We start from the raw sequence: 23,285 nt of genomic DNA, 5'->3' as shown, positions 1-23,285 counted from the left end.
AGAAAGGGAACCTTTCTCCAGGGTAGGCAGCAAAGACCAGAGATGCCATGGACCTGAGGCCAAGCAGGGACAAGGAGAAAGTTATCCCAAAGAATGAGTCCTTTATGTAGGGTAGGGGTGGGGTGGGGGGCAGCTCAAGACCACACAGGATCAGATCCACCTTTAGAAGAATGATCTGCACTTAAAAGCTTTCCCAGGGTCTATCAGGACAATGTCACAGGCTTTTAGGTTTGTTACCGTTTGATAAATTGGAATGTCTATTGAACATGTAGGAACATGGGAATACCCAGGCCTTGTTATATTTAACAGTTGGACCTGCATATGGACAAAACTGACTTTCACTTTACCCACAGGATCTTCAATTCCTTCTTCTAACAAAAAGTGTATGTCGCCTCTAGAGTCACGCAGGCTCATTTTCTCAGGCAAAATTGCTGCCAATCTATGTAAGAGGGTGAGCTTTATAAGACTTGATGAAGGCTTTGCTTATATAAATAGCAGCTGACTTGACTGCAAAACCCATGGCCCTCACCTAAAATAAAGTGTGTTCAGGTAGCTTAGCAGTCTCAAGATGAGATTTCTAAACTACTTTTGTTGTTCTTTGAACATTGAAAAAGTATCCTGGGTAAAGTCTAATCCCATTTTCGGACTTTGTATCCAGAGTTGTGACATTCCGTTCCTTCCATTTTGAAAGGTTTCACAATAACAGTTCAGGCTGCTCCAGCTACACACATTACAGAGAGGATAGCATTGATTCCTTACTGGTATTCTGTTTGATAACATGTGAAATAGTCCCAAACTTACAGGTCAGTTATCCTTAGTGAAAAGATTAAAAACTGTCAGGGTAGAACACCTTTGAGCCCACTAATTAGTTAAATGTTCTTTCATTCTACACAGATCATCAATCACCAAAGGGGAAAAAAGGAAGTAATATTCACTGAGGGACTACCATACTGCTTTCTCCAATGCTCATGATGCAGTCAACCTTTCCAGTGGGAATCAATCCCAGAATCTTACTCTTCTGGAGGACTCTCCAGCTTTGAGAACTTATACATATTACAATTACCTTCATATACAATTACGTTTACTTCAAATAAAAGACTTATTAACACAAGTTCTCATAAAAGAATGAAAGATTCTATTCACTTGGAAGTCATGAATAGGACTTTCCTTCTACTATTTGCTACAAAAATATCTATGAAGCAGGAACGCGGGTATACCTGTGGCGGATTCATTTCGATATTTGGCAAAACTAATACAATATTGTAAAGTTTAAAAATAAAATAAAATAAAAAACAGACCAAAAAAAAAAGAATGAATTTGGGTTCTTTGTTATGCAACAACATGCTGATGACTTCATATGCCCCTGTCACAGGAAATAGGAAGGATATCTGGGACATGCTGGAAAAGCAGAGAAGCATCTGAATTATGTGACCCGCAAGAGAAGATCTAAACAACTTCCCTAAGCAAATTCATTCCAAATTATACATAATACAGGAAAGTGCTGATTTCTATATCTATGCCTTTCAACTCTTGGCATTTCTCTCTTTTGCTTGGAAACCACACCGAATTCCTATCTTTCAAAATAAAACAACAATAACAACAAGAAAACACCAGTGGCTATTCTTGTTGGAGGAGTGGATAGAAAATGACTCCAGAAGTAGGGAAATGAAGTAGAAAAAGAAAATAGAGGAAACTGTGTTAGTGTGTTTCCAAGGCCTAAGTCAAGAGAAGGCTTCCTCTAAGCGTCCCTCTTTGGAGCCAATCTGTACTTCAACACTAGATGGCACCATTGACTAATATCATCTCAGCAAGAGACACGTTGGTTCACATTCCAGTTCATCATGGAATTGGGAACCTTCCCCAAAGTTGCTTCCCACCACTTCTGCTTTTGGCTGCAACCATCTAGGCTAGGCTTTGAAGGAATCTAAAGAGCATCTTGCTGCAAAAAATTGGGTCAAGTTGCCACATCTTCACCCCTGCTGTACTCTATGATAAAGTTTTCTCTGCCCTTCAGATAGTTCATGCTTTGATTTTCCTCACTACTGATACCACTCCTGGTTTCTTTAAGGACCATATCCAGTGAAGGGCTGGTAAATGTGTAACAACCAAGTCTCTAAAAAAGAGGAGGAAGGGTATTGATTTGTGGCCTTTGCCAATTTCCCTGGTGTAAATACTCCCAACACAGCTGATTTCAAGGCCAACGTGAATTGGGAAAAGATGCACATTAGCACGGCATTACATAGTATTACCCAAATATGGATACAATAGATAAAAATAACCTCAAGAAAACAGATGATAGTAAATTGTAGTAAAATCATTAAGCTACAGTGCATAGTGAGCATTTATTACCCCTTTTCAGATATCATTTATTTCTTTGTAAATTTATACAATTTACCTACTGCATTAGAATATCTAGGAATCTGTGTTTTTAAGAAATTGGTAGTTTCTGCATATATGCAAGTTAGACAACCTTTATTTAATGTAGATAAAACTACTAATTTTTTGCCTTACCATCAGCACTCTGTGGATTAGTCCTTTCCCAACTTAAGATCTTTTCTCATACTTATGTATCTATTAAAATCCGCAAAGCGTCGTCCTTCTCTGCAACATAGCACCAGTATCTACCTCTATCTATATGCTACAGGTAGTGTCTGATCAGTGATAATCTGGCTTAACTTTTAATCAGAATAACCAATCAACATCCTCAGTTCATCTATTATCCCCTCTGCTTCATTTTCAACCCTGGCTTTATCCCCTCAGCAGATAAGACTCTGGGACTGTATCCTATACTTGAAAGTTGCTAAGAGAGTCAAACTTAAAAGTTCTCACCACAATGCAAACTTAAACGGTCACAACAACAACAAAATGGGAACTCCGTGAGGTGATGGATGTCAATGAACCTCACTGTGGAAATCATTTTACGACATGTACGTGAATCATCGCATTGTACACCTTAAACTAACACATTATGTCAAGTATATCTCAATAAAGCTGGGGAAAAATATACTTAACCTGGGGCTCCCCTATACCTCAAGGCAGACAGATGATGCCTCAGGGATCTGTGCCCTTGTTCAAGAGTAGGGATGGGATAAAAGCCAAAGTTGAATGCATGAGCTACTCCTCCCCGACCCCATATGCCCCATGTTTTAACCAACGTGAACCAATCACAAGAGTTGGCAAACAACCATGACTATAAAAACCAAAGTTCGAGGATGAAATACATTCCATCCCAGGAGGAAAGAATGCTTCTACACCCACAACTCACCAAGGCCCAGATGCTCATGAGGGAGGCATCACTGAGGTGGGAGATGTGCCCCTTGAACCAACCCCAGTGGGAGTCCTGGAACAGCAGAGCCTGTCCTCCAGACGTACTCACTGCTGTACTGGCATCGTCTACCCTACTGCTCACCCTGTAATTATACAGAAAACGAACCCAAAATTGTCCTTGAGAGTCTGGACAAGACTTGTGCCAACTCTTGCCCAAATAAGAACAAATGACAACCCCAAGACAGAGCACCATTGCAGGCTCAGCCAGATCCAAGGCCTCTGAGGCCATCGGTGCCACCTGGGCAGTGATGTCAGGCCATGGACTCAGGGTGGGTATTGAAAGGACTCCCACTCCCCAGTATTTTCTTTCCCCAAGAAAAGGAAGGAGAGTGATGCTGGTACCTTTCTGCCTTTACCCCTAGTTAGTGTGATTGTTTTTGAACTACATGCCAAGGCTCTCTCATTATTAAAAATAAGGACCATGGACTTCCCTGGTCCAGGGATTGGGACTCCCCACTGCCACTGTAGGGGGCACAGGTTCAATCCCTGGTTAGGGAACTAAGATCCACACATGCTGTGCAGTGCAGCCAAAAAAAAAGAAAAGACAAAAAATCATGGCCACATTCAGGACCTGGGACGTGGAAGACATGCTAAGCCAAGACTATTTCACCCGAGCTAGGATAGTGTGTTAGTTATCTACTGCTGCATAACAAATTACCATAAACTTTAGCTGCTGAAAACAATATACATTAGTTCTCACAGTTTCTGTCAGAAGCCCAGGCACAGCCTAGCTGGGTCCGCTGCTCACCGACACTCACAGGTGGCAATCAAGGTGTCGGCCATGCTGCTGCTGTCTCAAGGTTCCAGGAGTATGCGGCTGCTGGCAGGATTTAGTTCCTCATAGGCTGTCGGACGAGGGCCTCAGTTCCTCACTGGCTATTGACACCAAGAGGCCCTCGGTCCCTTGCCATGTGGGCCTCACCACCACGGCAGTTTGCTTCATCCAAGTACACAAGCCAAGGGAATTCCCTGGTGGTCCAGTGGCTAAGACTCCACAGGGGGCTTGGGATCAATCCCTGGTTGGGGAACTAGATCCCACATGCTACAACTAAAGATTCTGCACGCTGCAACAAAGATCGAAAATACTGTGTGTCTCAACTATGACCCGGCACAGTCAAATAAGTAAATAAATACATACATACCTTTTTTTCAAAAGAAAATTACACAAGCCAAGAAAGCAATGGAGAGTCAGTAAGCAAGAAGCAGGTCCCAATCTTTGGTAATTTAATCACAGAAGAGAGCGCCCATCGCCTTTGCAATATTCTGTTTGTTAGAAGCAAGTCTCTAGACCACTCCCACTCAAGGAGAAGGAATGATACCACAGGTGTCCATATCAGGAGGGGGTCATGGGGGGCACTTAAGAGGCCTGTCCCCTACAGATAAAAAAAATTAGAATTCACCAGGGTAACCCACAATTGACTACAATAGGGTTTTCATTTTAAATTTCAGTGCCTAATGAAAACTTTAGAATAAAGATGTTAATAGAAAATGCAGAAACAAAACACCCTTCTTGTTTATAAGCAGGACTACCTATTGCCCCCCAGTGGCTTTGGAGATGACAAACCAAAACAAAATAAAGCTCCTAGAGTTAGGAACCAAGTCGATGCTCTTCAGAGATAAGGTGCAAAATCATGGCTGATTAGCAAAAATCAGTTCTGTTTTGAGAGATGCTGGTGAACCTAGAGTCTGTCATAACAGAGTGAAGTAAAGTCAGAAAGAGAAAAACAAATATCACATATGAATGCATATATATGGAATCTAGAAAATGGTACTGATGAACCTATTATGTGCAGGACGGAAATAGACACCCAGACTTGTGGACACAGCAGGGGGAGGGAAGGGGGGGACAAACTGAGAGAGCGGCACTGACATACACACTATCGTGTGCAAAGAAGCTAGCTGGCGGGAAGCTGCTGTGTAACAGGGAGCTCAGCTCGGCGCTCCACGATGACCTGGAAGAGCAGGATAGGGGAGAGGCTCAGCAGGGAAGGGATATGTGTATACATACAGCAGACTCACACTGCTGTACAGCAGAAACCAACATGACATTGTAACAATGTCCTCCAATTAAAAAAATAAACAGGAAAAAAGTCCTGACATACACGTATTATTATTTATCCTTCCTCCCTCCCGAGACTGTACTAAAACGAGAGCGAATGAATGTCAAAGATTTCCTATTTTCCCCTTGCCAACTGACCCAATTTGAGAGGCAGCAAATGAGAGGTGGACAAGGGAATTCGACACATTTCTGGAAGGAGGAAATTAGGAGTAGTGACCAAGCAGCAGGAGCCCCAGCCTAGAATTCACACAGCAGAAGCTAAGCCAACAAGGGCTCTGAGCTGGGAAAGGTTCAGGCTTAAGATCGGAGTTAGTGCCACGGGGGTAAACACAGCAGCTTAGTGGAAAGTCAATATAATAGAACAGCCAAGCCCTCGTGGGGACCTCTTTGCACAGCTGCAAGCTGCCCGCAGGCAGACCTATCAAAGGAGAGGAAGTTAACTGAGACAGCAGATGAAGCGCTTCTTCTCCTTCTCCAGACTCGCTGAAACAACTGTGAAGAACGCTTTATGAAAAGTCTTAATCCACAAGGGCAGAGAGAACATCAGAGGATTCAGCAATGGGCAAGGTCGTTTAACAAAGAGTTTGGACGTGGAGGAGTGTAACTAACCAAGGAGAAATCTTAACCTCAGACACAGGGAGATGCAGACAGGAAATGAGTGAGTCCTCAGAGACTCAGTACTGAGGGGCAGCAGGAAGGCAGGAAGAAAGTTGAAAACTGGGGTATGTAAAAGTTTCTACACAGAAGAGTGGGTCCCCGCCCCCAAAGCCCTGTACAGTTTGGCTCCCTCCACTCTGCTGGCTGCAGGGACTCGAGCCAGAGGAGAAGGCCAGAGGGAACGAAAAGGTCAGTGGTCAGGACTCCGAGAATCCTGGCTCCTTACTGCTTCTTACTCCCAGGAAGCCTATAGGCAGGCCACCTGACTCAGGTATAGTCTCCCTCTCAGGTGAGGTGCAGAGGACTCATCTCCGGAGAAACTGATCACCCCCCAGAAAACAATGACACTTAAGGCTCCATGAGAGTCCACTAGCTACCTACTGCCCTTACAGCGAAGACCTTCAGGCAAGAGACCACTCATGAGTGTCTTTCTCAGAAATGCGGAGCCAAAATTTCTCAGTAGGGAGCTGTTTTCTTCCTCCTCCTCCATCTGCACTCATTCTTTCCTGTCTGATGGTTTTGCAGCTGCCACGTCCTGTCCTGCTGGCCATCCATTCTGCAGCCTCGTCTTTGAATGGCAGTTTGGGGCCCTAGCCTAGAGTAACCTGGGTTACTGTCACAGATCCAGGCCACAACCAGTGGGATGGTTTGGCTTAAGGGGTTTTCCTCCTTGGGCCTCCATCTTTCTCAAAGCCATATCAGGTACACAACTGGTGCCCACCCCCCATTTATTCTGGAGCATACTTAGATCCTTTACTCCACAGCAGCTGAACTCTCAGCGATCACTGCCAGGCTCTAGGTGCAGCAGACCCAAACGGTTCCATCTTGCCCAACATTCTGCATTTTTGTTTTATTTATAACCCATGAACTTATTTATCTTGTTTCTGAGCCAGCCTTTTCTCTCTTTTTTATATTTTGTGTTCTCTCTTTTTTTTATGGTTGTGGAGCCAAGAAGCTGATCAAGTCATGAGTTCATGGTACCATTTTGATGGAACCCCCACATTTTGATTTCTAGTACTATTTTACACCAAAAAGAACCAGGGCTCAGTGGAGGAGTTGATTTTGTGTTTGGGCAAAAACAAAAAAGAGTTGGGATTCGATGTCACAGAGACCATCAAGGACATCTGGAGAGGTGAAAGAGAGTCAAGGTGAAGGGGCCAAAATTGTAACAAGCATCAAAAAGAAAACAATGATCACTGTCACTGGGATAGACTGAGTTGGAGCGAGGCCCTGAGTCCAGGATGATGTTCAGAAGGTACAAATAACAGATAGCATGCCAAAGATAAATCACATGCACCTGAGTCAGCTGATAGGTGCTTGATTCGCAGCATGGACCACAGGAAAGTGAGTTTGTGACTGTGGAACTTGAACCAACCTCAGAATCAGAGCGTCCTGGAGAAAAAGATTCATGGGGCAGACTGCTGAGAACTGAGTAGAGGTAATAATTCTGAGCGCTGACTCAATTTTCTTCCCCAAGATGAAACTGGGGCCTTGTTGCTAAGTTTAGCTCAAGACCAAGAACAGCCTGATGTTTATAAGCGTTCCCCTGAATGGAAGCACATAGATCTTTAGTGTAAGTTTTTCTAGAAGGTTGCCGTGAGCCCTGATATAGAAGGACAGTGGGGGAGCAACAGCTGAGCTTTCCAAATCCAGTGAGGTCTTACTTATGTAAAGTCTTGAGCCCCACTAAGGACTTTGGGTGACAGAGTCAGATCTGTTCTTCACTTCCAAAATAATTTTGCAGCTTTGGCTAATTTTATCAGGGACTTATTACAGCATGTAGAGGTGGGGACCCTTCCTGACTGTCTAATTTAACTTGAAACACTTCAGAGTAAGAAAAAAAAATGAGGATATAATAAAAGCAAAGATCAATAATTAGAAACCCTAGGGTTAAAGAGCTGTATGAAGAATACATATTTGTATTGCATTATACCATTTAGTTCCGGAGTAAACAGCATTTATATCATTATAGTAATATTAACATTTTTCTTGCTTTTCAGTTTTCTAAATAAACCTTTAGAAAAAGTAGAGCATTATGGTTACAGAATAGAACATAAATGTTTAAAAACAAACAAACAAAAAACTTTGATCATGTAAAAGTAAGAGCGAAGATGCCCAGAGTTAGGAGATGGAAACGTGAAAGGACTGGAAGAACAGACAGGGGAGTTCACAGATCCAGTTCCCAGAGTGGCGTGGCAAGGGGTCCTGTCCACCACTAAGGCTGTTAAAACAAGAACCTTTTTGAAGGGCAACTGAGTACAATTTGCTGGGATTTTAAAGTCTATCTGGAAGGATCCAAAAGAAACCAGCAACAATAGTTGCCTCCAGATGGTGATCAGAATGCCTGAGGAACAAAAGAAGGGGGCTTTCACTGTGAACCCTTCCTATCCTGGAATTTTAAACCTTTTTAAAATTTTTACTCAGTAGTCCAACTCTAGGATTGCTGCCTCCCAGAAAAGCAGCATCGGTGCACAAGACCTGGCCGAGAGACTTCACCAGCAAACTGCTGGACACAAATGCAGTGCCCATTAGGACAAAGGTGGGTGTGTTACAGAACAACCACAACATGGAGTATCACACACTACAGAATTCACTGGACCTAGGCTGACGAACACGGAAAGGTGTCCCTACTATCTCATTTAATGAGATGAGTTGCTTAACATGTGTAAGATCTCATTTTTAATATACTTTTAAATTATATGTACATATGATTTATATACATAAAATAGTCTGGAAGGACAGCAAACTGAACAGCAGCTACTTCGGGAGATAGGAAAGGGGAGAACAATTTTGACTAGGGATGTTTTAATTTGAATTTATTATGAGACGTCTGTATAACACATGAACTTTTGTCAAAACCTCCTCAAAGTACAGCATAGCCCTGTCAAGTGAGAAATGGCTTTGGTGTTGGGGTAGTGACTTCGGTTGATGAACTCCCAGGAGAAGATGCTCTGCACACCTCTGCCTTCCCCACCCCACCCCAGAAAGACGCCAGATCAGAGCAAGGCTTGATCCGAGACAAAATCACTTCCATGTCAAAAGCATCAACACTGCGCCGATGGGTCCCATCAGAACCTTTAAGTTCAAAAAAGTGGGGGGCAAGCCCCTGGCTGACCATGAGCTCAAGTCCAGGGTATCCCTCTATCATCACGGAATTCAAGAAAACAGGAAATGTTTCTCAAATGAATGGCTACCCAGGAGCTGGATCCTAAAACCTGTCCAACTTGCAGCCTCAGGCTGTCGATGCTCTGGTGTCATGGCAACTGCTCAGAGAAACCCAGGCCAAAGGTAGCTGTGAGGCAAATGAATGAGGGCTGAAGCCCGTGATCCTTGAAGACTGGGCCGCCCATAAGTGTGGCTGTCTCAGTTAATGACACACAATTCTCAAAACCAGCAAAGTCATAGCATTTCCACCCGTGTGGACCTGGAGGGTCCGTGGGGCCCAGAGACCTTTTGCCTGGAGGACAGTGACTTTGGACACATCCACACCAACACTGCCCACAGCTGCTGATTGTTTATTGCACAAGAAACTGGCAATACCAAGGCAAGGGGGTGGGCATTACAAAACAATCTGGTGACCAACTCAGAGCTACCAAAGGGCATTCCGTACAGACACCTCAGTTATATACACGTATGTACACACACACCCACATGAACGCACTCTGCACGCCCACGAGCCTGAGGCTCCCAAACCCTGCATAGCACGGTGGCTTGCGCCCCAATCCCCAACATGGTGAGACACCGCAGGGAAGCACAGCCAACGATCCGAGGGAAGGAGGAGGTTGGGCTGCGGTGAGCTGAGCCGCTTGCATCAGTACATACAACAGAGCAGACACCGGCCAGGGTGGCACGGGGAGGACAAGGACCTGGGAGCACGAGCCTGTCCTCAGACAGCCCCGTGGGTGGCCTGACGACCTGCACGGGGACCCAGCGACAATTACCACTCCAGCCTCCCAGAGGAGTGTGTTCGCCTGGAAGATCTGAACACATGGCAGGACGCCCATGGCAGAGGTCGGCAGGAGCTCCAGCAATCAAGTCAGACTGTGCACAGCAGCTCAGGGCCCTTCTGCTGGTTTCCAAGAGCGTCGTCTCTTTTGTGCAGGTAAAGCCACACTTTGAGGCAGAGTGAACACACTCTACAGTAGCAGGAACACACTTCATTCTCCATCCGGACGCACGGGCCGCCTGGAGGTCCAGGGTCTTAGCAGGTCAGCCCCACGCAACCCCATCACTCCATCTAGCAAAGGGAGTTCTCCTCTCTTGGAGGCAGCGAGGTTGGGGTGACACTCAGGACAATAATCCCCTTCCCCCCTTCTCTGTCAAAGGCTCGGGGACAAGGCTGCTGGGAAACTGAGCCACTGGGTCAGGCCTGCCCGAGCTCACAGAACTGTGAAGCAGGCTCCTAAGAGGAGCAGCTGTTTGGAAACTCTTGGACCAACGGTGCTGGGTGCCTCTGGGTCCCAGCCATGCCTGGCGCACCAGCTCCTTGACAGGAAGTGACAGCAGCATACCAACCACAGAACACACAGCGGCCCTACACACAAATGCTTCAAGTTTATGTAAAGGGAAAAGAAAATCTGAGGGGGTTTCCATCCCCCTGACATCCAAGCAGCTGGTAACGACCCTTTATCTGCTGGAGGGAACAAGCTGGCCAGCACTGAGTGGAGAGAGGGGCCGTGTTGCTCAGCCTCCATGGCTGGAGCTGGCTAGCCAGGGACAAGAGGTGACCTTGGTCCAGAGCTCCCCTCCCTCAGACCTTCATTTATATAGATCACTGGAAAAGTTCTATACAAAATAGAACCTCTTTTACTGACAAAGACCCTGGGCTTCCTCAGCCCAGAACAGCTACCCCAAATGGCCAGTCTCCCTCTCACCTAACCAGCCTATGAGGCCCAGGGCTTCAGCACAGGGCGCCCTCCCTTGCACACTCACACGAACCTAGGGTTGGTCTCAAGGGAGAAGAAGGATGAGCTTTGCAGAGAGGGTCAGCCCTCCAGACTTTGCAATGGCTGATGGGGCCAAGGGTGGCATGGGGGCTTTATTCCAGGCTGCCGCCAGTAGGGAGGAGCGAAGGGCAGGGCAGGGCCTCTTGAGGTCAGGCTCTGCTGCCACCAGCCTGATGACAGTGTGGTCCTACACAGGACTACCATCCGCAGGGGCCTCCCGGGGGCTACATGGCCAGCGGCCTCTCGGGCAGGGAGGACTCAAGACTACACATGTGCTGGGGGTTGGGGGTGGGGGGACAGCCTCAGTTACTCCTGTCCAAAGCCCTCGGTCTCCTCAACAGCGTACAGCAGCTTCTCCTTCAGCTGTTCATAGCTCTTGTATGGTGGCAGGTCCAGCCGGTTGAAACTGTCAAGAAAGGAGAGTAGGGCAGTCAGCACGGGGCACAGGTCAGAGCTCTAACGGCCACAGGGGTATTGAGAGATCCCATCCTGTGACTCAACCACGATGCCAGCTGGCCACACACAACAGGGTCCTCAAAGGCCCCGCTGTGCCCCTGGACCACAGAGGAATCAGAGTGGGGACAGGGCTACAGGGGAAATGGGGAACTGCGGAAGACGACCGGGGACAGAGCTCTTTGCCGACTGAATAGGAGTGTTTCAATACAGCAAGTTCCCTACATATGAACGAGTTCTGTTCCAACAGCATGTCTGTAAGCCCCATGTGTTCTTCAGTCCAATAAAGTTAGCCTAGGTACTCAACTAACACAGGTGGCTATCCAGTTGTTGTTCTTCGGTCATTAGTGTCTGACTCTTTGCAACCCCGTACACACGAACTGCAGCACGCCAGCCTTCCTTGTCCTCCACTATCTCCCAGAGTTTGCTCAAATTCATACTGTAATATGTTTATAATACTTTTCATACAAATAATACACAAAAAAACAAAACATTTTTAATCTTACAATACAGAGCTTTGAAAAAGAGAGTACAATAGCTGGAATACAGGGACTTGGCATCCAGTGAACAGGCAAGAAGAGCTCCTGATTGGAGGAGGAAGACGGTAGAGCTAAAGGATCATCAGCAATAGGAGATGGCGGGCAAGCTGCACTCCTGACGTTGATGCCACAGGTTCTGGTTCCTTGCTGGACTCAACCCTGTCTACCCCCTTGAAAAAAAAATGATCCAGTGATGTCTGGGTGGTAGCTCTTTTTTCCCTCATCACAGGTGACATGGTAGCACTGGATTATATTCTGAACGGCTGCTGCAACCTTCATATAGCATTCTACATTTGGGTCCTATGCCTCAAAAACTAACGGTGCCTCCTCAGCTAAAGAAAATCCCCTTGCCACTTCCTGCTCCTTGTAGAGGATGCATGCACGTGACAATGTACGCCAGAGGTGTGAGCAAACTTACATGACTAGACACACGAACTCACGTTCACATCTTTGAAAGCTCACAAGGTGAAGGTGTGTATGTAGGGGACTTACTGTATTTCATAGCCAGTATGGCTGTCAAGGCACATAGGTACTGTCACAACTCCCGAAAGACCAGAGGCCCAGGCACACCTCAGCCCCACCTGCCCAAACCTAAGCACCGCGGAACTACACACAGGTTGCCAGGATCAAGGCACTGAAGCCACCTCGGCCTCAGGGCTGCTCTTGGGGGCTCATCGGGTCTCGGGTTCCAGCCACCTCCCCCTGCAACCAGCACACTCACCAGGTGTGGCTCCTGGGCAGCCAGGTTTCCTTGCCAACCTTGTCAATGCAAAACTTCTGTGGGCCGTTGCTACCTGTATCCAAAGGAACACATATTATCTATGCCAAGTCAGCCCCTTCCTGAGGCAGGACCCTCCGACGCCACCACAGACAAGTCCCACTGACTTGCTTCCAGGAAGACATGAAGTCTTGTCCCTGCTTTAGGCTGTCCTCACTTCCACCCAACAGCACCAGCAGGGCAGGGAAAACGTACCGATGAGTTCAGTGAATCCCCCAACAGGCAGGCGGCAGGTCCCAGTGACAAACTGCAGCAGCCGGATCCTCTTCTCGTTGTCCATCTCCTTCACCACCTGGAGCCCCGCAAGCCCAGGCAGAGTCAGGGCCCACTCAGCCCAGCACTTCACCCTGACCTGTAACCCTGCAATGAGCCAGGGCCCCTCTTTGGGGCTGAGAACATGGAGCCCCAGCATGGTCTGTGGGGGTGGGTGACAGTTACTCCCTGGGAAACCCCAAAGCCGCTCTAAGAGGCTGTGTGTATACATCATTCCCACCAGTCTATGTGACAGCTCTTGGTTCCAGGCCAAAAATTCTCTTCCTCATCCAAGTTCCACTTTTTAAAAAAATATGTATTTATTTAGCTACATCGGGTCTTGGTTGCCTCATGCAGAATCTTTCGTTGTGGCACACGGACTCTCCAGTTGTGGCCAGTGGGCTTAGTTGCCCTGCAGCACGCGGGACCTTAGCTCCCATACCAGGGGTCGAACCAGTGTCCCCTGCACCATAAGGTGGGCGCTGAAGCACTGAACCACGAGGGAAGTCCCCCAAGTTCCATCTTTAAAAACATACAAAGGATGAGACTGACTGCTTTAATAGGTGTGAGATTTCTTTCTGAGGGAAATGAAATGCACTGGAATTCAACAGTGGTGATTGTGGGCACAGCACTGTCAGAAGCCATTGTAAGAGCCACTCCAAACACTTAATGTGGCAAATTTTATGGTATGTGAACTTCACCTCCACAGAAACCCTACCTCTGCTCGTTCTTTTTTATGTACGCTATACGGCAAAGTGATAACAACAACAAGACCCGCACATACAAAGCAACTGACTCCTTATATGCAGGACAAGGAGCTCTTTCAGTTTCTCTGGAGCCAAGCCCACGCTTTCCATTCCCCCCAGCTGGAGACCACATGACCTACAAGAACTTTCCTCCCTGCTCATGGCCCCGTCCCCACCAGCCCGCACACCAGCATCCAAGGCTGGCCCACTGCCAGCAACACCTCCTGTCTAATGCAGCGGCCACAAGCCAGCTCCTATCATCCCAAGACTGGGTTTCTCCCCTCCTTTTGGGAGTTGGGGGAGGCGAGGAGAGTGTCAAAGACGAGGAAGGTGATGACACAACAAGCGTCCAAAAGCTTGGGGTTCAATCTGGTCTCGCTTCCTGGGGGTACTGCCCAAACACGCCTGCCCAGAGCCTCTGCGCTTACTGTGGGGACAGACCCAGGGCCCACCTGCCAGAACCACTGGATCTGCTTGCTGTTCTTGGTGTAGTGCCGGTAGATGGTGTGTTTCTGCCAGTCGCTCAGGTCTATCTCCTGCATGCCGCACAGCATCAGCTACGGAGGAGAGAGGGCTTGTCAGGTACCCAGCACCAGCCCCGTCCCCACGGCACATACAGCCCCATCTACTCCCTGGCAGGAGGAAGCACCCCACACGTCTCTGTCGGCAGTTTTAACAGTATGGGTAGCCCAAGTCTTGCATGACAACCCCTTGCAAACAAGAGCCCAGGTAAGGGCAGGTGCAAGACCCAAATTAACCGTATGTGCCTGCTGATGCCATCCTGGGAGAGCATGGGGTTTTACTGATGAGTTGCTATGGGTGCTCGGCGAGGCTATCAAAGGGCAGGACAGCCCCAGGGGCCGGGGGTTCAGGGTCCCCACAAACTCAGCTCTCACCTCCAGCTCTTTCTCGTCAAAGTAGCGCAACCACTCCAGGGGGGCCACCTCATTGAAGCCGTCCAGGAAGGCTTTAGTCTGCTCTTCCACGCCCCGGGTGAAACGCCAGTCGGTCAGCAGCCTGAAACCAAGACTGACCGTCGGGGGAGCCCGAGACCCACTCCTCTGGGGCAGCTCAGGGTCTGCTGGGAGGTGGCCACTGCTGGCAGCAAGGAGGCAGCCGAGAGCCGAGCTGGGCGGGCGGGACACCCGGGCAACTTCGGCCCCAGAGCACGGCCCTTAAAACCTCACAGTAACCCACAGACATCTGAATCTTCAACATCTCCTCTGCTCCTCCCGTCACCGCTGACTGAAGCTCAGATGAACGGGGGTTAAAAGCCTGGCCCAAGGGACCTGAAGTGAACGGGCATGTTCGTGTACAATCCCACAGGTGACAGTGGCTTTAAGCAGGCAGAGCACACATGCCCTTTCAGTTAGGAGAACAAAGGAGTGGTCGAACTTTTATGCCTCTTCAAAGAAATTCTGTCCTGCGGTCATGAATCTATGACTTGGGAACAAGGAGCACCCAGGGGCTGAACAGAGGGCCTTGGGCTCTGGCTACCTGGCTCTGGCCAGCACATCACTGCCACGGCAGCCATCTAAGGTCAGTGCAAAACGGAAGGTTCTTCCCATCCCTGGAGACCCACGGGCCACACGAGGGGGCCTAGCTGAAGACAGTGCCCCGGGATAGGAGCGTGAGGCTCTTTCTCTGCGGCCGGCTGTGTCTCTGCCCCCACCTCCCGGGCCCCGCCGGCTCCCTAGAGCTTTCGACTCACATGATGTACTCTTCCTTGTTCTCCTCTGTCACTCGGATGCTCTCGCCCCCTTCCTTCAGCTCATGGGTCGTCACCTTACCCAGGATCTCCATATCCTGGATGAAGTACAGCTCTAGGCCGCACTCCTCCAGGTTGTTCTCTCTGGGGGCACAAGAGACCAAGAGGGAAGCTGTCTGTCTTAGAAGGGTCTTCCCTCAGTCCTGCCCCGTCACTCACTCTCAGTGCCCGTGGGACACAAGGACTCCCAGGTGGCCTAGAGCCCAGAACAGCGTCCCAGGACAGGGGGACCTAGAAGCTGGGCATCTCCACCCGCCTGCTATCCACCCAGAGACCCCTCCTCTCCCAGCACCGGGCAACAGAGGGGACCCACTTGATCCAGACAATGGAGTTGTAGAATTCAGGGTCAATGGATTCCAGGTCTTTCAGGGTCGGTCTCTTGTTTAGCATCCGCTTGTAGAAAGGGAGTGTGAAGCCTGTATCAATGAACTTTCCATGGTACAGAGCCTGGGGACAGAAGAGGCACAGCAGAGAGGTCTGGTTTTCCTCAGATGCCCCATATCAGAGCCCGGCTACTGCTCCCTGCGGTCCTGAGCATCTGGCTCTCCCAGGGGCCTGAAGGCTAGGTCTGTAGCCCTCTTGGTCCCACCTGCAGACCACAAGGACCCACCTCTGGCCCTCTGCGTGCCCACCAGCCCCTCGCTCTAGCAGAGGTCTGCCTCCACGCACACAGAGGAGATTCGCTCAGCACAGCCCCAGGTGGCGGCCCTGACTCACTGCTGCTCAGAGCTGGGCAGCAGAGGCAGCCAAAAATAATGCAGACGCCCCTGTTGCTGCTGGCGGGCCAGCAGTGAGTAATAGTCTAGGGTTTTACTGGTCTGTCCTGTCAGCCACAGGGCCAGGCGGGTCTCTAGACCTGGGAAGAATGTGCCCACTTCCTGAGCCCAAGCACCTTGGCCAAGAACCTCCAGACAAAGGCAGGGGACATACTTAGTCATGGGCTCCTGGGTCCTCCTGAGAGGGGAGCAGGGCTGACGCTCACTCAGGAAGTGAGAGGAAGGAGCAAAGGCAAATTAGTAGTGAAAGCTCTCCAACGACCAAACGTGGCAGAGGGACTGGGCCTTCCATGGGCTCCCCTTTCTCCATCCTGGGTCTCGGTGCTCACGAGGTACTCAACCGGATGCATACAAGGTGACGCCCTTTCCAAATTTACACTGTGCTCCTGTTTCTACATAAATACAAACGCCCAACTCCCCATCCCTGCTCTTCCCTCCTCCTGCCAGATGACTCCAACATCTTGCACCAGTCGATCAACTAGGGCCCTGTTCTCAGCTAGTGTAGATTCCCCATCCCCTTCCAGAAGGCCCAAGTCTCAGTCGGACACTCCCAGACACCGCCACCCAGCTCACGGCAACACCCAGAGACGGCCCGTCATCCCCCACCCTTGACAGCACATGCACTGAGTGTTAAGTGAAGACTTTGATCCGGGGACCCTGGGCTTTCTCTTGACAAGTCCCACACAAATGAACGTGAAAACCTCTTCAGTGCTCTGGACTATTTCCGGAACTCTCACTAGCTTTCTGCATCTTTAGTGAGTTCTGTAAAGATGAGGGCAGAGCTCAGAGAGTGGGCACCCAGCCTTCAGAGCTGCTGGTGGTCTACAGGTCTGTGACTGCACTCCCTGGAGGTCTGATAACAGCGAATCTTACCATGGCGATGAATCGGCCGATAAAGCGGAAGTAGGTGAGGTGGTCGGGGTTGATGGAGGAGGCAGGGTTGATCTGCAGGCAGTAGTTGTTCTTCCCGGCGTATTCAAATAAACAGTACATGGGGTTGAGCACCTCGTGGGACAAGAGGAAAAACCACTCTCTATGAGAGAAGAGAGAGGAAAACAGGACTAATGGATCACACCCTGCTCACCTGCTCTGCAGGCACGAGTCTCTTCTGCCGTCAAACAGTACATAGTCTGGAGACATGCATCCTGGAGAGGCAGCCCCACTGCGATCAGCCCTGGGCTAACCTCTGTGAACAGGGCAGGGTCAGACCTAGGATGAATCAGAACAACTGCACTGGACAACAATGCTCAGGCAAACCCGTGTGTGTGAGTGTTGGCTCCAGGTGCTGTATTCTGGGGCTTTCCATCTGATATCCAGAGCATCTAATGGCAAAGGGGCTCCTTGCATTCTGGGTTGCCATGCACAGTTGTGTAGACTGTGCACTGCACAAGGACATGACGTTAAAATACCATAGATGTGTACATTTGTCACAACAAATTTCCTGCAAACAGCATCAAGCTGCATTTTTTTCCTAATAAAACCAGTATATTGTGACCATTTTCAACACAGAAGTGTCTTGAGAAAGGACATTTTTTTCTAAATCTTGCAAAAGGGCTCTACGACCAGCAGTCACCCTGCTTCCACCCTACCTAAGCAGTCTAATATAAATACACAGTAATGTGTTCCTAATCCTTGATGCAGGACAATTCTGTTCATCAGGTTGTGTCTACACCTCGCTCCCACCACCCCACCATCCCTTCACCCCAGACCCACCACCATACCCTTCCCCGTATGTCCACAAATTCATCTGAACCAACGCCCACACCTTAGCATCTCTTTGCACCCTAGGTACAAGCCTCAAGCCAGAATTCAGAGTCCTTTGAGGCTTGAGCTACACAAGCAGGGGGACGTCCCAAGGGGGGCCAGTCCCTGGCTGCTGGGCTGTTTGTGGCCAGGCAGACGAGGAATCTCTTCGATGCAGAGGGTGCCCCGGTATCCTGTCCGTGGTTCTACCCTGTGGTAGAACAGCATGACGTAACCTACCATAGGGTAAAACCACTGGCAGGACACAGAGAGACAGACACACACGGGGCGGGAGCCACACCACCAAGGAGAGCCTAGAGAGGAGGTCACCACGGTCACCATGGAAGAAAAAGAGCAATCGATCCACAGGGGCCAACACAGAGGGCAACGCCACCAGCACACACAGGACCAGGAGCGAGTTAACCCAACACCAAGCGAGAAGACGTCCCCACACTGAGAGAGGCCAGCAGGCTGAACGGTCACTGCAGCCAAGACGCTCCTCCTCTCTGCTGGGGCCCTCATGCCCCATCGTCCAACGCAACATTTTGCCAGAGAATCTATTAACTTTTGTAGCAGCACTGGGGTGAGGGCAAGACAATGCTTTGAGTTCTTTTTAGGAGTATATCATTTGTTTTCATTTTATTGTCACTGTGCACGTGACATGCAGCTGAATATTGATCAATACCCTTTGGATTGGGACACAGCTTATATATGCCAGATCTACGCCAAGACCCCCAACTGAATCCACCCCAGCTGCCTCAAGAGGAAGTGAAGTCCAGGGTCTATTCCAATGGACAACCACTTAATACCGGTATCTAACCACTGCCCACTGGTGCGACTAGATGGGGTAAAGTAAAGAAATAATGACACTGTACAGCACAGGGAACTCTGTTCAAATGGTGTGTGGCAGCCTGTATGGGAGGGGGGTTTGGAGGAAAATGGATACATGTATACGGACGGCTGAGTCCCTTTACTGTTCACCTAAAACTATCACAACAGTTTCATTGACTATACCCCAATACAAAATAAAAAAAATTTTTTTAAAAAGAGCCATCATCCTGAACCCCTCCCCTAGAAACCACCCCCCGGCCTCCCCTTGACCCAGCAACTAGAGAGCTGATGCCTAGCCCAGAAGAGGACCCCAGGACCCAGTTCTCATGCCCCTCCGGACCACCCACACTCCTGCCCACTCCTGAAGGTGCAGGAGAGCTTTGGCAACTGTCTGAGAAAGGAAGCAGCTTCCTGGCTGGGTGCCCTGCAGCTTGGGGAAGCAGGGTGCAGGACGGCCTTTCAGGGCTCCCAGCTCACCTGGCGATGCCCCCGTAGTCCAGGCCCTCCTCGCCACGCATGATGATGTAGAGCCGGCGGCGCAGATCATACGGTTTCATGTTCATGATCTGGGGAGACAGAAGGTCGTGGCCAGCCAGCCATTCTCCTTTCCATGGCAGGCCAGGGGCAGGCGACCAGGGACTCCCAGGCCTGCTCTTCAGCTGATCCCCCATAACCAAGGCCCACGCCTTGAAAACCGTATCATGCGGGCTTAAAGGGCCACACAAGAGAAGACAGGGTGGTAGCAGAGGGCCTTGTCCCTGCCCCGGGTCTTAGACTCAGTGATTATTCTCTAACCTGTTGGAAAGAATCCTCAAAAAGTGTCTGCCTGGAAACGCTGATCTTCACGTGGCTGGGGAGAGCATTTGACTGAAAAGAAAAGGAAAACAGAGACCTCAAATTGGGGCATTGGTGGTAACTATTCAATCTGATCAGTTGTCTGTTGAATAGGCTTCCCCTACCACCTACCCCCAGGTTTGGGGGGTAGAGAACTTGGTCCCCTAGGAATGGAAGACAATGTCACATAACTGCTCAGAGTGAGACAAGTGACCTGCTCCCACCTAAGACACAAGTGTTCCAACGCCTGCAATTAGGCTAGGAAACTGCTGAAATGACTCTGTAACCCCAATCTCCAGGGGGAGGCCCCAGTACCAGAACTCACATGGCAGAGGAAACGGAATTGGTGATACTTCCACCGAAAACTTCGGTCGTAGGCACCAGGGGAACCTTGTTTCGTCCTGGGAAGAGCAAAGTTGTTCTGGAATCCACGAGATTTCTCAAAACTTGGCAACATATTAGCCCTAAGGAAAGCTACTGCTCTGTTAATTTAGAGACGAGTAAAGTAAAGCATAAAAGAAAGGAAGGGACTGCCACTAAGATCTTCTGCAGACTTGAAGGTTAAAAAGAAAACCTAGAAATAAAGCCAGACCTCTTGCTTTTAGGGAAAGACCACCGGTGTTAGTCTCAATAGAGAAGCCCCTTCCCGCCCCATCGCCACTGGCGTGGCACCACAACTGGCCACTAGAGGGTGGTAAGAGCAGCTCTACTAGGCCTAAGCTAACAGTGATGTCACCTGCGCAGAGTCCTCGGTGCTGGTGCTCAGGCGCTCAGTCTTGTCCGACTCTTTGTGACCCCATGGACTGTAGTCCGCCAGGCTCCTCTGTCCATGGGATTTTACAGGCAAGAATACTGGAGTGGGTTGCCATTTCCTTCTCCAGGGGATCTTCCTGACCCGGGGATTGAACCCATGTCTCTTTCGTCTCCTACGTTGGTAGACAGATTCTTTACGACTAGCGCCACCTGGGAAGCCCTACGTGCCAAGTCCTTACCCTGACTCAAACCCCGGGCGAGGATCCTTAAAGGTGGTGGTGCGGGTATTGTGGTCCACGAAGTAGCGCACCCCCTCGCTGGTGTACTTCATCTCCCACCCTGGGGGCAGAGCCGGCTCCTGGATCATCCTGAAAACACGGGAAGAGAGGGGCTGCAGGGTCTCATATCTCACCTTCTGGGCATCCATGCTAAGGGGGGAGGGGTCCCCAGAAGGCTGGAGCTGCCTTCTCTCTGCTTTTACCCAGGACCCGCACAGGCCTCAAGGAAATGTACTTGGCAATACCCAAGGTCTGCAGCGGAGAGAGACCATTACTGTCCCAAGGCGCAAAGAATCCCCACCCTGGGTGGATGGCCGTGGCCTGAGCAGCCACCAGCAATCCCGAGACATCAAGTGCCCCATCCCAGACTAGCTTCTGGGGGGTGGGTAGTAGAGGAGTATTGGGGTCGGGGGGAGTTCTCACATAACCCTTCAGAAATCACTTCATCAGCAGCTTGTACAACAGAGACCAGCAACACTGGCCAGTCAGGCCACGCTGCAGCCATGAGGAAGGCCAACGTAAGGTGCCACTTTCAAGCTCTCACTATATCGTGAGGGTCTGGGGGCACTTGTGTGTGCTTAAAGGTCCCAGAACATCAGCCACGGAGGCCAAATACAGTGCGAGGCCACCAGGCCAACGGACGTGCACAGGGCCCACCCAGAGCCCTCCCGGCCTAAGTCCTCACCCCTGCGTGCGAGGGTCTTCCCACTGGGTGGTGCGTGTGTTGTGGTTCACGTAATACACCCGTCCGTTGTCCTGTCTCTTCTCTGCCGGGGAGGAGAAAGAAAAGTGGACGCTCAGATTGAGGCACGCTGAGCCCATGTCCTCTCCCCTCTGGCTCCCACCTCCTGGGTGCTAGGTCTGCGTCTCTGCCTCTGTCCCCACCCTGTTAGAGAAGTTTAACCAGTGCAAGCCTGGCTCACTCGTGTCTGTCACTGGCGAAAAAAAGGACAAAGAGGATCTTTCCCTACTGGGGAGCAGGGGAGGGGTATACACGTTTTCAACTCAAGATGAAGCACCGTCTTCGGTTGGTTTGCTGGAGGGAAGCGGGCGGTGTGGCAACACAGAGGGGGAGCAGGCCAGCTGAAACCAGAGGCGTAATTGCATCCAGCTGTGTGCAAAGTGCAGACACAGCCCAGCCTCCCCTCGACCCTGGCGCCCACCCCAGTCCATCACGGCTACTCTCTGGTCCTCGGATGCAGCCAACCTAGGCATCCCTGTCCCATAGGCAGGGTCACTGGGGGCACGGGGGGAGGCTGCCTTTTCCCTCATACCTCTCTGCTCAGCACCACCGGGCCTCTGTACCCTCCTGCTTAAAGGCAAAGTTTGGTTCTCAAACTCCCACATCCCAGCAAAATCTCTATGTTGTGCATACATGCAGACACCTGGGGCTGTGGGCATCCTGGTATTATTCCTATGTGTGTGCTTCAAGAGGGGCAGTGTCTGGTGAGCTCAGACATACTTTCTCCTTTGGACAATATTTACTCTCTGGCCCTTTACTGCTGTACTAACGATGACTCTGAGTTGTTTGAGGGAGAAAGTATGGGCTGCAGGGGCAAGCTCAACTCTAGCTGGTGATTCTGAGAGGGACTGAAGGGGGCACCCACTGGTTCCAGGTGGATGGCAGGCACGATAGCGCTCACCTTTCCCAACTTAAGTTTCTCAGCTTTCAACACTGTTTCTGTCCTGAAAACAAACAATGTGCATGGCCCTCCCTCTTTACTGATGACAAGGAGAAATTAAAGAAATAAAAATAATCAGTTCCAGAAGCTACAGGGAACCCAAAAGCTGAAAAAGATCCAGAACTATGGAGCCCAGCCCCCACCCCTTGAGCAGCAGCCTGCAATGTTCACAGTATCAACCAAGGGTCCTGGTCCCTGTCTGCCTTACCTGGTATCCATTACTTGATGGAAATTTCAAAAAACAACAGACAAAAGGAAAAGAAAGAAAAGAAGGTGCCTGGGATTATGACAGAGCTCCCATCACCTCAGAACAGCCTGTGGGACTGTTCCACAGAGGACTGGCTTCCTGACAGGGTTGTGAGGGGATTGGGGAGCCACTCCCAGCCCAGAAGCTTCTGCTATGAACTAGACTGTCCACGTATTCTTGGCCAAGGACCAAAGCCAAGCCTGGGGGATCTGTCCAGCCAGCCGATGCCACTGTCACTACGTGAGGGCCTCCCACGGCCCATGGGAACCACCTTGCTGCATACAACGTGGTAGTTTGAGGGCTGGGAAAGTCCTTAAACATCTTAGCCCAACTTCATCTAGGAAGAAAGGGACTCGGGGGCATTCAGTCACACACCCAGGGTCAGAGGAGCTGAGACGACGTGGATCTAAACCTAAGGTGTCCGGACCCCTGGGTCAGTGCTTGGGGAGAACGTGGAGTCTCTGCTGGAGGAGCCGAAAGGGACCCGGGACTGAGCACAGTAGACTCAACAGCAGGCTTGCCCTAAACGCAACTCTCCTTCGGTTTTGCTATTCTTAGACTCTTAACTCTCCCTGGGGAGATGGGCCCTGGGGAAGCCAACACAAAGCCCAGAGGA

The 23,285-nt window shown here is 50.0% G+C and overlaps 1 protein-coding gene and 1 non-coding gene across 4 annotated transcripts in view; both read right to left on the bottom strand.

Moving 5' to 3' along the window:
• Window positions 1-9,544: 9,544 nt before the first annotated feature.
• Window positions 9,545-23,285, bottom strand: part of WWP2 (WW domain containing E3 ubiquitin protein ligase 2) — a 144,831-nt gene continuing 131,090 nt past the window's right edge. For 2 of the 3 annotated variants that reach the window (XM_005218541.3, NM_001083414.2), the window contains exons 12-24: window positions 21,426-21,507; window positions 20,702-20,830; window positions 20,035-20,110; window positions 19,671-19,742; window positions 19,353-19,441; window positions 17,175-17,334; window positions 15,839-15,972; window positions 15,469-15,609; window positions 14,654-14,774; window positions 14,210-14,314; window positions 12,955-13,051; window positions 12,703-12,775; window positions 9,545-11,395 (exon numbers count right to left, since the gene is read on the bottom strand). In XM_005218541.3, the coding sequence (XP_005218598.1) occupies window positions 11,296-11,395; window positions 12,703-12,775; window positions 12,955-13,051; window positions 14,210-14,314; window positions 14,654-14,774; window positions 15,469-15,609; window positions 15,839-15,972; window positions 17,175-17,334; window positions 19,353-19,441; window positions 19,671-19,742; window positions 20,035-20,110; window positions 20,702-20,830; window positions 21,426-21,507 (1,379 nt within the window). In that variant the 3' untranslated portion in view covers window positions 9,545-11,295. Of the gene's footprint in view, window positions 11,396-11,916; window positions 12,152-12,702; window positions 12,776-12,954; window positions 13,052-14,209; window positions 14,315-14,653; window positions 14,775-15,468; window positions 15,610-15,838; window positions 15,973-17,174; window positions 17,335-19,352; window positions 19,442-19,670; window positions 19,743-20,034; window positions 20,111-20,701; window positions 20,831-21,425; window positions 21,508-23,285 lie in introns of those variants that run through there. The other variant, XM_059876646.1, reaches the window with a different exon arrangement.
• On the bottom strand, window positions 18,225-18,318 carry MIR140 (microRNA mir-140). The gene has a single exon (NR_031361.1). It is a non-coding gene; the product is annotated as a microRNA mir-140 (primary transcript).

This window comes from Bos taurus, chromosome 18, assembly GCF_002263795.3.
Source record: "Bos taurus isolate L1 Dominette 01449 registration number 42190680 breed Hereford chromosome 18, ARS-UCD2.0, whole genome shotgun sequence".
NCBI lineage: Eukaryota > Metazoa > Chordata > Mammalia > Artiodactyla > Bovidae > Bos > Bos taurus.
The sequence above is the reverse complement of the archived record's forward strand: the minus strand, read 5'-3'. Positions and strand labels throughout refer to the sequence as shown.